At 41.1% G+C, this 13,206-nt stretch overlaps 1 protein-coding gene across 2 annotated transcripts; it reads right to left on the bottom strand.

Annotated features, from left to right (window-relative positions):
• Window positions 1-532: 532 nt before the first annotated feature.
• On the bottom strand, window positions 533-12,440 carry LOC118394743 (vacuolar protein sorting-associated protein 4B). Of its 2 annotated transcripts, XM_035788248.2 has the most exons (14): window positions 12,352-12,440; window positions 11,919-12,083; window positions 10,590-10,701; window positions 7,306-7,406; window positions 5,663-5,774; window positions 5,140-5,290; window positions 4,977-5,035; window positions 3,489-3,608; window positions 3,098-3,254; window positions 2,727-2,875; window positions 2,534-2,615; window positions 2,002-2,221; window positions 1,188-1,328; window positions 533-1,029 (listed from the first exon to the last, which is right to left on the bottom strand). In XM_035788248.2, exons 2-14 carry the CDS (start codon window positions 11,937-11,939, stop codon window positions 928-930), a joined length of 1,527 nt encoding a protein of 508 aa, XP_035644141.1. In that variant the 5' UTR covers window positions 11,940-12,083; window positions 12,352-12,440; the 3' UTR covers window positions 533-927. The 2 variants fall into 2 exon arrangements, with proteins under 2 accessions (XP_035644141.1, XP_035644142.1); XM_035788249.2 differs by lacking the exons at window positions 7,306-7,406; window positions 10,590-10,701; window positions 11,919-12,083; window positions 12,352-12,440 and adding an exon at window positions 6,751-6,954.
• Window positions 12,441-13,206: the final 766 nt, after the last annotated feature.

Below are 13,206 nucleotides of genomic sequence, written 5' to 3' on the forward strand. Positions count from 1 at the left end.
TGATTGAAGGAAATTGGATGGGTAATTGGAAAATTAATCAAATCAAATTTATTTATATAGCCCTTCGTACATCAGCTGATATCTCAAAGTGCTGTACAGAAACCCAGCCTAAAACCCCAAACAGCAAACAATGCAGGTGTAAAAGCACGGTGGCTAGGAAAAACTCCCTAGAAAGGCCAAAACCTAGGAAGAAACCTAGAGAGGAACCGGGCTTTGGCCATCCTCTCTGGCTGTGCCGGGTAGAGATTATAACAGAACATGACCAAGATGTTCAAATGTTCATAAATGACCAGCATGGTCGAATAATAATAAGGCAGAACAGTTGAAACTGGAGCAGCAGCAGTCAGGTGGAATGGGGACAGCAAGGAGCCATCATGTCAGATTTGATTTGATTTGATTTAATTGGAAAATTAGCTCAGATATTTATTGGGCAAGTTAAATAAGCACTCTATACAAAGAGAAGCATGCTAATTTTGTTAACATGCTTGTATCGGCAACTTCTAGATCAAACTCCCATTGACTTCAAAGCATGAAGTATGCAAATGCTCGAGTTGAGCATTGTTTACATATTAGGATTCAGCCCAAGGTGCTGCACCAATGCTCCTATTTGCCATGTAGCTTTCCATTCACCAATCTAGTCTACCTCAGACATGTGAAGAGATCCATAATCCTTTGGACATGGGGAGCATCTAAGAAAATACCCGTCTTTGTTTAACCCCTTGTGGCCAATGGACCAAGCTCAGTCGAGCCAAAGAAATAGATTACTTAAATGGAGAGGTCCGTTCTAGTAATTATATTTCTATTAGTAGAGCAGTCATGTGATAAGCCAACAGAGCCTGAGGGGGAGAGTGGGAAAAAGACGGAGAGGAGAGAAGGAACACTTGACAATCAATAATATTTGCTTTGGTTTGGCTAAAATGACCCAATTTAGCCCTCCTGTCCAAAGTCCTCTGTGAATTTTCTCAGTTTGTCCAGATCCTGATCATTGACTGTTGGCTTTGTGCTGGTCAGGGATCTCAACATATCAGACTGCGAAGAATAAAAAGAGACATGATCAAAAGGTTATTCAACAGTCTTGTTTTTCCAGAAACAGATTACCATTGAGTCGGAGAAACGGATAACTGAATAATAACTGAATAATATTAATAAAGTATTATTAATAACTTAATACATTTTTTTACACTCACCATACAAACAACTGGCTCACATAGCTTTTCCCCAGGGACTTCCATCCATGTCATCTCGATGCCATTCGGGTCTCCTGGAGAGCATGGGGTCAAAAGGTCATCTACCATGATGTCGGGGTTGTCTCTCGATGGCCCTCGTACCTTCAATAACAATGTAATTTGCAGTGTTACAAATTAAACTCAACAGCTGCACCATTGAGAGCATCTTGAGTGGCTGCGTCACCACTTGGTATGGCAAATGCTTGGCATCCCACTGCAAGGCACTACGTGCGTACGGCACTGGGGCAGAGCTCCCTGCCATCCAGGACCTCTATACCAGGCGGTGTCAGAGGCCCTAAAAAGCGTCAAAGACTCCAGCCACCCAAGTCTGACTGTTCTCTCTGCTACAGCTATGCATCAAGTCTGGAACCAACAGGACCCTGAGCAGCTTCTAACCCCAAGCCATAACAGTGCTTAATAGTTAACCAATAGCTACTCGACTATCTGCATGGACCCTCTTTTCACTCAGCACATATGCTGCTGCTACTGTTTATGATCTATCCCTACCTCAATCACCTCGTACCCCTGCACATGGACTCGGTACTGGTACCCGGTGTATATAGCCATGTTATTCTTACTCATTGTGTATTCATTCCTTGTGGTATTATTTTTCTATGATTTATATTTTTTTTCCCTCACCGTGTAAGTAAGAATTTCCCTGTTAGTCTACACCGGTTTGTTTACGAAGCATGTGACAAATAAAATGTGATATAGGGATTATCACTGAAAAATAAATAGACAACGTTATTCAATGGTTGTCATTATGGAGACGTACCCGCTTGAAGTGAGTGGCTGACTGAACTTTTCTGACTGGTTGCATAAGCGCGTCTCTGACGATGACGCTGACGTCAGCCCCTGAGTACCCGTCTGTCTTCTTTCCCAGGGTGACAAAGTCAGAGTCATTGAGGCTGGTGGGTGTGGCGCCCAGGTGGAGCTTGAACATGAAGGTGCGGGCGTGTTCTTCGGGCAGGGGGATGTAGATCCTCTTCTCAAACCTGAGATAATTAAGGATGAGTTGTACTGAATGTATCACACATACTCTACAGGAAGAAGAATACATCTACAGGAAGAAGAATACATCTACAGGGTAGGTCTGAGCAGCAACAAAAAGCGAAGAAGCAGTGCTGCTGAGTTTCCTAGCTTCAGTCCAGTGTGTTCACGGTATCACCAATCACGTTCAAGCTGAGTGGTAAAAGTGATCATACATTTTTATGGCTTTGGTGTCACAGTCAAGAATCATAAAGGACAAGTTATTTGTGTACACTGTTGAGGTGGTAGGCTAAGCCAGTGTAAGAATGTGACATCACCGTCTTCTGATAGCAGAGTCCAACGTCCAAGGGATGTTGGTGGCCCCGAGCACCAGTACACCATCGTTGTCATTCCCAACCCCTGTGGAAAAATTCTCATTAACAATTTACAACCATTTTCACTTAATATGAGCAAAACACGAATACAGTCCACTATAATATCCGGATACATATAGTTTTCTGGCTCTCTCACCCTGCATCTGAACCAGGAACTCTGTCTTGATGCGGCGAGCTGCCTCACTCTCATTCTCACTCCTGGAGCCGCACAGCGAGTCTATCTCATCTATGAAGATGATGGAGGGCTTGTGCTCCCGTGCAAGGGTGAACAAGTTCTTTACCAACCTGGAGAGGAGAAAGGAGCATCAACATCAAGGTGAGCAGTATCCGGGACACAGATTAAACCTAATACTGGACTAAAATAATCTCTATTAAATTAGCTATTTAGTCCAGGACTAGGCTTAATATTAGGTCTAAATTACAAACAGATTAAAACAGCAGCATTGGACTTTACGTCTCTCCACAATTAATCCCCCATGTTTCCCTGGATGAAGAGTAAAATCTCACTTTTCACTCTCTCCCAACCACTTGGATACCAGGTCAGATGAGGAGATGGAAAAGAAGGTGGAGTTGTTGGCCTCTGTGGCCACAGCTTTAGCCAGGTAGGACTTTCCTGTTCCAGGAGGACCGAAGAGTAGGATCCCCCTCCACGGCGTTCTTTTGCCTGACAGACAGAGGTTGTTGGTAGAGGTCGTGAATAACATTGGGGCAGAAATAGACTAAGTTTTTCATTAACAAAATAATGAAGGGTAATAACTCATAATTCATTTATTTTCAGTATATTCCTAAGGCTGATCAAATGTTCCAACAGTGGAGGTTTCAGCATGTTTTTCATACATTCAAAATGGTTCTTTCCTCATTAATTCTGTGGCGATCTGAGGCAGTAACACTACGTTACCTGTGAAAAGATGTGGGAATTTGATTGGCAAAATTACAGCTTCCTTCAGGGCCTCTTTGGCTCCCTCTAATCCGGCAACATCATTCCACTTGATGTTTGGCTTTTCCATAACGATAGCCCCTGAAAAACACATCCAGTATGATGGGAACATACAAATCATTTTACAGTATTCACCCCCTTTGGCGTTTTTCCTATTTTTGTTGCATTACAACATGTCATTTGAATGGATTTTTATGTGGATTTCATGTCATGGAAATACACAAAATAGGTGAAGTGAAATGAAAAAAATAAACTTGTTTAAAAAAAAAATCTAAAAAAACAGAAGTGGTGCCTGCATATGTATTCACCCCCTTGCTATGAAGCCCCAAGTAGGGGCTAGAGCGTTGGGCTAGTAACCGAAAGGTTGCAAGTTCATATCCCCGAGCTGACACGGTACAAATCTGTCGTTCTGCCCCTGAACAGGCAGTTAACCCACTGTTCCTAGGCCGTCATCGAAAATAAGAACTTGTTCTTGCCTAGTTAAATAAAGGTTAAAAAAAAAAAAAAAAAATAAGATCTGGTGCAACCAATTACCTTCAGAAGTCACATAATTAGTTAAATAAAGTCCACCTGTGTGCAATCTAAGTGTCACATGATCTCAGTGTATTGTTCTGTTCTGAAAGGCCCCAGTGTCTATAACACCACTAAGCAGCACTATGACGACCAAGGAGCTCTCCAAACAGGTCAGGGATGAAGTTGTGAAGAAGTACAGCTCAGGGTTGGGTTATAAAACAATATCTGAAACTTTGAAAATCCCACAGAGCACCATTAAAGCCATTATAAAGGATATGGCACCACAACAAACCTGATAAGAGAGGGTCGCCCACTAAAACTCACAGACCAGGCAAGGAGGGCATTAATCAGAGGCAACAAAGAGACCAAAGATAATCCTTAAGAAGTTATCCCTCAAAGCCCAGATCTCAATCCAATTGAGAATCTGTGGTAGGACTTAGATTGCTGTACATCAGCGGAACCCATCCAACTTGAAGGAGCAGGAGTGGTTTTGCCTTGAAGAATGGGCAAAAATCCCAGTGGCTAGATGTGCCAAGCTCAGAGACATACAGCTGCAAAAGGTGGCTCTACAAAGTATTGACTTTTTTTTTTGGGGGGGGGGGTGAATAGTTATGCACACTCAAGTTCTGTTGTTTTTGTCTAGTTTCACAGAAAATATTTTGCATCTTCAAAGTGGTAGGCATGTTGTGTAAATCAAATGACACAAACCCCCCCAAAATATATTTTAATTCCAGGTTGTATGGCAAAAAAAAAAAGGAAAAATGCCACGGGGGTTGAATAATTTCACAAGCCAATGTAAACGAGTTGCACATCTCAACAGGATATGGGAAAACTGAAAGTAAAGTGGAAATGAGCCAAATAACCTGTCACAATTCTATAGTATGTCAGTGTTGTGATACAAAGTGAAACTACCACAGTATGTAAGTGATAACTAACCTGAAAGTTGGTTTTGAAACTTCTTTTTTTCTGGGTTGTCTCCTTCATCGCTCTCATTCCTGCACAATAATAATCCAAATAGGTTGACTCATCACATTCCAAATCACTCTGTATAACAGGCTAAACCCTTCTCACACATAACAAAGCCTGCTCCTGCACACACCCTTTGTCATCGGCTTGGGACTCCTTCACAGGTTTGGCAGGTGGAGCCTTCTCTTTCTTCTTTAGGTATTCTTTGAGCTTCTCTGCTCTGTCCAGGTACTCGGCACACTTGGCCCTGATGCTCTGTTTGGCTTTATCGCCCTGGGATTCATCTGGCAGGAGAGAAATGGACAAATTCTATTAAATACCATATGAAGAATCTGTTTTTATTTAGAAAATGTATGAATAAATCACAATTACAGTAAACTCCCCTAGACTATGACATTCTGTGAAATGGAAAAAATGTATGCATTCTGCTGATAAGTAGAAGTAGACACTGGACAGATTCATCTGATAGGTTCCAATAGTTGCCCAGATACCTTTGACATTACTGTAGTGAGATTCTAAAATGTCCCCATTAGCCTATATGAGAGAGGTGGTGATAAACAACTCCACACAAACCAATGGACTGAACAATCCAGAGACTATTACAACCCAAAAGAGAAAAGAGCATGATGCAAATATCCCGTTGTCTTAAAGCATACATTTCACTACGTGTAGGAAGTACTGAACAGCTTGTTGGTATAAACGCAGGGCCTCGTCGTAATTCTGAGCTTTATCCTCCTGGGCCGCCTTGCTGGCCAGATCTATGGCTTTCTGAAAAACAGGGATGAGAACATTATGAATGAAAACAAAGACAACAGTAAAAACAAATTGAAAGGATTCGCTGCAAGATAAGTTTGATCTGGTCAATCACAATTAAATAGCTCTTCGATGCAATGGCATAACACAAGCACGTAGTTCTAATTACAGTAACTAGAAGCAAGTACAGTAACTGTTCCTATCTATCAAAAACATTGACCCCATATGCAAGGCTTTATGTAGAGCTACAGTTGTGTATGTACATGTTCCATGAAGTGCTACATGGCACATACTTAGCTCAAAATGTGACCGGCCACCTGTAAGAGTGTATGTTGCAATTTCACTTCCTACAAAAAGTTTGACTGACAGGGAAGACATGACTAAATCAAATAGGCTAATTCGATTAACTAGTTAATTAACATATTCAGACAGTAAGTTTAGCTCACGTTAGCTATATCAACAATCAGCTCACGAAACTAGCTTTGTGATTAGACAGATAGCTAGCTAATGGTAGTTAGTTACTAACATTATCAAGGTACTTGGTTGCTATTCAAATTTCGGATTGTCTCGTCTTGGCCTTGTTGCGGAGGGGAGCACATTTAGAACTAAAAATGAACCGGTCAACAAGGCCAAGACGAGACAGCTATCAAAGCAAGCTGATGTTATCTAACCATCTTCAATCAGGCTTAAAATAACTTGATAGTGACTACTGTCAACATTAACTGCTGTCCTTTCAAGTTGGCGACTTCGAAGCAACAAAAAACAACAATTCCGCTAACTAGCGTCCTAGCTAACAAGTTAGCGTATTACCGTAGCCAGATAAATAACAATCAGTTAGCTAACGACACTTAGAAAAAAATAATCACAGTAGATCTACAAATAATAGTTAGCTCGCAAACGTTCGCTAACTAGTGCCATGCTAACTGGGTGGTTTGTCTTTTTGCTAACTACTAGCTACTGTAGCTAGCCGACGTTAGCTTTCCCAATTTACCTGTAAATTGTTGTTGGCAGCCATATGATTACTCGTAAAAAAATGAAACGAACAGGCTCTTTATTTGTTAATACTTAAATTGCAGCCCGGCAAAGTCGATATCCAAACCTTTTATTAGATCTTTGAATAACTATACATTAATAAATACAAAATAATACACTTCCGCGTTATCAGACACGGCGTTGATTCTCTTAGAATTCTCACGTGACCGGGAAATGTTCGCGTCATTCATAGACGCACCCATCTCTGGGTGGCAATACAATATTGTAGTAGAGGGATGAAATGTCAAATGTGTAGGGTTAGGATCATGTTGACATGTGAAGGATATGCATCTATCTACATCTATTAGCTATATCCTTACCTCCATAGAGTTGCCAGGCAGATTAATGGAAAACGGTCAATCCAATTAGGCTGACACAGGCTTAGGCCTACACTGGCATTTACATCGGACCATAGAATTAGGAATTCGTAATATAATTGAATATATGCATTGGATAACGTTAATGACCGACATTTTAGCATACATTGTTTATAGAATGTTCCACTGTCTAATACCTCTTTATTTTCGATATACTCCTGTAGTTCTTCCACTCTGTCCAGGTACAGTTTACACTTTTCCCTGATCTTCTGGTTGCCCTCTTTACCTTGTGGTTCACCTGAGGAGAGGAGTTAAGTTGTTGACGGTGACACAGGTTATTGTAGAAACCATAGTTTCGGCTTGCCTGATGACTCAAACGGAATACTTCCACTGCTCTTTGTTCGCTACATATTTCAGGCTGAGACTGCAATCCTTGCTTAAAAATGGACCAATATAAGTATAAAGAGGGGTTCCTGAAGATGCTGGAATACCTACGTGCAGGAACGATCCGAATTGCTGCCACAATTGCAACCTTCTCCCAGAGCAAGGAGTTTGGGTGGCCAGGCAAAGGGTAGGCTGCACATCACATGGTAATCACTGACATGCCAATATCCATCCTTCTTCTCTGTGCAGGCTACTACTGCTAAATACTCCCCGTATGGCTAGCAACGTCTCCAGTTATTTTTGAATCTCCAGCTAAATTATTTTCTTCAGTTTGTCAAATTAATTGATACTTTGTTGACTTCATGTTGGCCCTTCTCGAGCTCTGCTCCTACAGGTCCTTGCGTGCCCACCCGCGGATGCTTGAGAAGTGTGTACCTCTTTTTCCCCAGAGTCTTCTGTCATTTTGTTAATGTATTATCATTTTAAAATATTTTATTTAGATTTATCAAGGGGTGCTGCAGGACCCTCAGCAACCCTACTTCCCATGGCTATGAGCCCGTCTCTCGTGTTGCAAATGCACCTACCGGTCTGCTTGAGAAAGGCCTGTTAATATTATGTGATGTTATGATAGTCTGCTTCTAGATGTTTGTATAGTCTTTAGCTTGTAAAGGAGGTTTCAACCAATTCATTGGTTATGTAGCCTACACCTCTGCTTGTACAGTCCGAAACATAGCAATGCAACATTGTCAGAATGTTGAATAAAATACAATTAACTTATACCGCTTATACCCACAAGAACGTATTGTTTACCCGACTTCTTTTAGTGTTGGTTCTGCCGTTTACATTTCTATCACCTGGTAAATACGATTTGATTTGAAACCATGTAAACTCTTGCAGGCTTCGGTTACATGAATGCCTCACATGCATGTACTTCCGTCTTGTGCACGTGCCACGTAAATGTGCGTGGCGTTGCCTACATAATTTGAAAGCGTCGCCACGTTTCGCGCCTACCACTACCCTTGCTCAACTAAAAATGTTATCTGTCTAATAAAATCACTCCAACAAAATGATTGAGGTAAATTGATCAAATATTTCATAAATAAGAAAAAGTTATGCATAATCCAATGAAGTTAGATCTATAAACTGTATAGATATATATTAGGGGAGCCTAAAGATAAATAATCAAATTGCTTAGAGAGAACATTTTTAATCCGTTTTGAATAAAGTGTTACGAAACCAATAACTAGCATACTGATTTTGCTGCACTTGTCATGCCTTGGGGTCTTAAAGCCCATTTCTGCTTGCTCCACCAAAGCAATCAGGAGGCTCCGTACAGAGGGAATTGCAGTGCCTCGAGAGGCTAATTGGAGCTCTGTACCGCATCGCCGTGTGCCGCTCAAATTTTGTATCTTCGCGGAGGGCTCTGTATCGCTTCGCATTGACATGATTGGTTGACAGTAGGTGGGGGCGGGAGGTCCTTGTATAAACACAAACTACCTTTGACAACAGCTCTGATCCGTGAAGGATGAATGCTCTGATTTATGCGGAGGCCACATCGTAGTAAATGTGCTGTACGGCCACATCGTAGTAAATGTGCTGTACGGCCACATCGTAGTAAATGTGCTGTACGGCCACAGCAGCGATTGGATTGACCATTCAGAGCAAGCTACATGGCCTGTAACCTGATTAGAAAATAAAGGTAAGAAGTAAGCATATGCAATGAATGTACATGACATTTTAGTAATTTAGCAGACACTCTTATCCAGAGCAACTTACAAGAACAATTAGGGTTAAGTGTCTTGCTCAAGGGCACATTGACAGATTTTTCACCTAGTCAACTCCAGGATTCAAACCAGCAACCTTTCAGTTACTGGCCCAACGCTTTTAACCGCTAGGCTACCTGCCACCCAAGGAGACCGCAACCTTAAAAGCCAGAATGTTGAATAAAATGACATTTAAACTTACTCTACCGGTTGTCTGTTGTCAACATTCTGGCTTGTAAGGAACATTTTACATGATTTTCAGCCATTAATTTCAGGCTGTATATACAAATGAATTGTGTATTACAGCCTGATTAATCAGACTAGTCCAGGGCCAACACAGTCATGACTTCCATGGTCAGCCAGTCCAAGCAGATTAGTATTCGACCCAAAATAAATATATGATAAAGGAAACTACAAAAAAGCACGCTCAAACTAAAGATTCAAAATCAATTGAAAGGCCTCAAGGCCACCAAACAAACCAGCAGCCTCACGGCTCTCCCAGGTGGGACACTGACTGACAACAGAGAGGAAGAGGCAAAGTGAGAGGGTCGACTCCGCCCACAATCTGTTCACGCAGATTAAGCGTTCTAGAGTTAAGCAGACCAAGTGAAGTGTTTTTGTTTGGGGAGCAATGAGAGAGTGTTGAATTTGGTCAAGATGAAAGTGAATTGCTATTTTATTTTGATAGGTGAGGCTTATTTGATTGAATATAAGTTTTATAATGCTTAGGTTACAGGTGTATTGATATATTTTTCTACAAAAGATCATTGGCTAGAATGTTCCCACCTGATCTTGCCTCCTTCCCGATAGCTGGATGCCCCTTTGATTTATTTATTAAATAAAAATAAATGTGTCAACTGTAGCCATTTATATTCCTTCATAGTTTGTTTGCCCCGTCCTTCATGGCCAACATCCACATGCCACATTTTAACCAAACTAAGATTTTTTTTGTGTGTCAGCAGTTAGACATTTTGCTAAAGGGCGTCCAGTTGCCTCAAATTACCGTATGTGATGCTCCATACCCCTCACATCTTGGCTAGTGTAAAGTTTAGCAATACAAAACGTGTATTTCATATCTTTCTGATTTTTCTCAGTTTTTTTGAGAACCACATGCAACTGGATACGGACATTTATAAAATACTATTCTTCCAAATCGAGAATTAAGAAAGTATTGCCAAGAACAGGTTAGTTGAAATATTCCTTGCTGAACTTTACACTAGCCATGCTGTAACGGGTTTGTAGCATCAGATCCCATTACAATTCTGCGGCTACTGAATTGCATGTCCTGTCCATATGACATTTGTTCCATTTCTTCAGGAGTGATGGTTACATACGTTTTACAATGTGCAGGAAGTACTTGACAGCGTGTTGGTAAGATTTGATAGCCTCTGTGTAGTTCCCAGCCTGGTCCTCCTGGGAGGCTTTCTGTGCTACAGCTATAGCTTTCTGAAATGACAGTGTGGGAGGGATGAGTTGGGCAGAAAGGAGTGGAAGAGAGAGAGGGATGAGTTGGGCAGAAAGGAGTGGAAGAGAGAGAGGGATGAGTTGGGCAGAAAGGAGTGGAAGAGAGAGAGGGATGAGTTGGGCAGAAAAGTGTAGGAGAGAGAGGGATGAGTTGGGCAGAAAAGTGTAGGAGAGAGAGGGATGAGTTGGGCAGAAAAGTGTAGGAGAGAGAGGGATGAGTTGGGCAGAAAGGAGTGGGAGAGAGGGATGATTTGGGCAGAAAGGTGTGGGGGAGAGAGGGATGAGTTGTGCAGAAAAGTGTAGGACAGAGGGATGAGTTGGGCAGAAAGGAGTGGGAGAGAGGGATGAGTTGGGCAGAAAGGAGTGGGAGAGAGGTAGGAGTGTGGCAGAAGAAAGTAGGAGGAGTTGGGCACTGCTGCTACTCAGTCACAGCATCATTCACTGTCACTGTTCATCACATAGTCTCCTATTATGTCTACATTCATTGCTTCATTTGAGTGAGACATGTTTGTCATTTAGCAGATGCTCTTATCCAGAGCAAGTTTGGTTAAGTGCCTTGCCCAAGGGCACATCAACAGATTTTTCACCTAGTTGGCTTGTGTATTCAATCTAGTGACCTTGCAGTTACTTGCCCAATGTTCTTAACCTTTAGGCTACCTGACAAGACAGACTCATAGCATTCTTATGCTCTGATTAGATCATGGAATACATGGAGATGGAGCATCAGCATCACAAGCCACTACTGAATTTCTCTTAGCTGTGTTAAAGTGAAACACTATTTTAAGTGGCTCACAATGGCTTTATTTGGCTCTGGAACAAGCTGTTGTCCAGCAGATATATCTCAAATGTGGGCGCTCATCTTTGTTAATGAAACCAATAGTTGTAGTGTAGCGATTGCACGTACAGTACAAATTCACAATAGACCTTCTCTTTATAACATACTGTACTATTTTAGTTTGTTTGAATGTAAGTAAACAAGTTGATCAGCTTCTCAAAAGTGACAACACAGCACTAATACAAGAAACACACGCTTGACTACAGTTCTATGATGACACTAGCCCCAAGACGACTTGACAGTCTCACTCTGACAAGTGGAATCAAACTCATAGGCCCATAAACATACATTACTCATTTACAGGAAAGCATAGATGTGTCTACCAAGATAAAGTGCTATTTACATTAATAGTCAGTCACTTTACCTGTATATTTGTTGGCTCCATTGGAAGTTTTCAGGCAGTCAGTTGCTACTGAGAACCAACACAGTCTGAGACCCTTGATTTTTCTGTTTCGTTTACCCACAGAGCCATTAACTTGTTGCTTATCTCATAGGCTCGTCACAGCACACATGCGTCTGAGAGACTTTCCTGTTGAAAATAATGACAACAATGCTGAGACCCGCCTGCCTGTGAGTCATAATGACAAACTTGTTATGCAAGTATAGTCAACAGCCCAGGAAAACATTCACAGTAGGATAATAGGCTAACATTATTAACCTTCCCCCATATCTGTCCTTCATTTTTTCTCTTCTTTATTTAACTAGGCAAGTCAGTTAAGAACAAATTCTTATTTTCAATGACAGCCTAGGAACAGTGGGTTAACTGCCTGTTCAGGGGCAGAACGATAGATTTGTACCTTGTCAGCTCGGGGACTAGTCCAACGCTCTAACCACTAGGCAACCCTGCCGCCTAAAAGAGGAAGTTTCATGCAAAGAGGAAGTTTAAAACTCCCCTAGAGGGGATAAAACAGAGAAAAAAGTCTACATCAAATCCAAATAAAGTGCCAGGGTAAAGGAATGTAGTAAGCAGTGGTGTAAAGTACTTAAGTAAAAATACTTTAAAGTCCTACTTAAGTAGTTTTATGGTTGTATCTGTACTTTACTTTACTATTTATATTTTTGACAACTTTTACTTTTACTTCACTACATTCCTAAAGAAAATAATGTACTTTTTAATCCATACATTTTCCCTGACACCCAAAAGTACTTGTTTCATTTTAATGCTTAGCAGGACAGGAAAATGGTCCAATTCATGCACTTATCCCTGGTCATCCCTACTGCTTCTGATCTGGCGGACTCACTAAACACACATGCTTCGTTTGTAAATTATGTCTGAATGTTGGAGTGTGCCCCTGGCTATCCCTAAATGTAAAAAATCAAGAAAATGGTGCTGTCTGGTTTGCTTAATATAAGGATTTATAAATGATTTATACTTTTACTTTTGATACTTAAGTATATTTTAGCAATTAAAATTACTTTTGAGTTTGAGTTTATTTTTATTTTTATAGGGATAGTGCACATTAATCAACGTTTCAGTGAAAGTGTCTGTTTTAGCCAGCCAGCTTATTTTCAATCGCAGTCCCTGGGCAGGTTATTAAAAACAATTACAATATAGACAATCATTGAGCAGTGAGCACACGCAGAGCAACATAGGACAAGCAATACATAGCATACAGACAGAGCAACATAGGACAAGCAAGATGTAGCATACA

This window comes from Oncorhynchus keta, chromosome 15 (genome assembly GCF_023373465.1).
Source record: "Oncorhynchus keta strain PuntledgeMale-10-30-2019 chromosome 15, Oket_V2, whole genome shotgun sequence".
In the NCBI taxonomy this organism is placed as follows: Eukaryota; Metazoa; Chordata; class Actinopteri; order Salmoniformes; family Salmonidae; genus Oncorhynchus; species Oncorhynchus keta.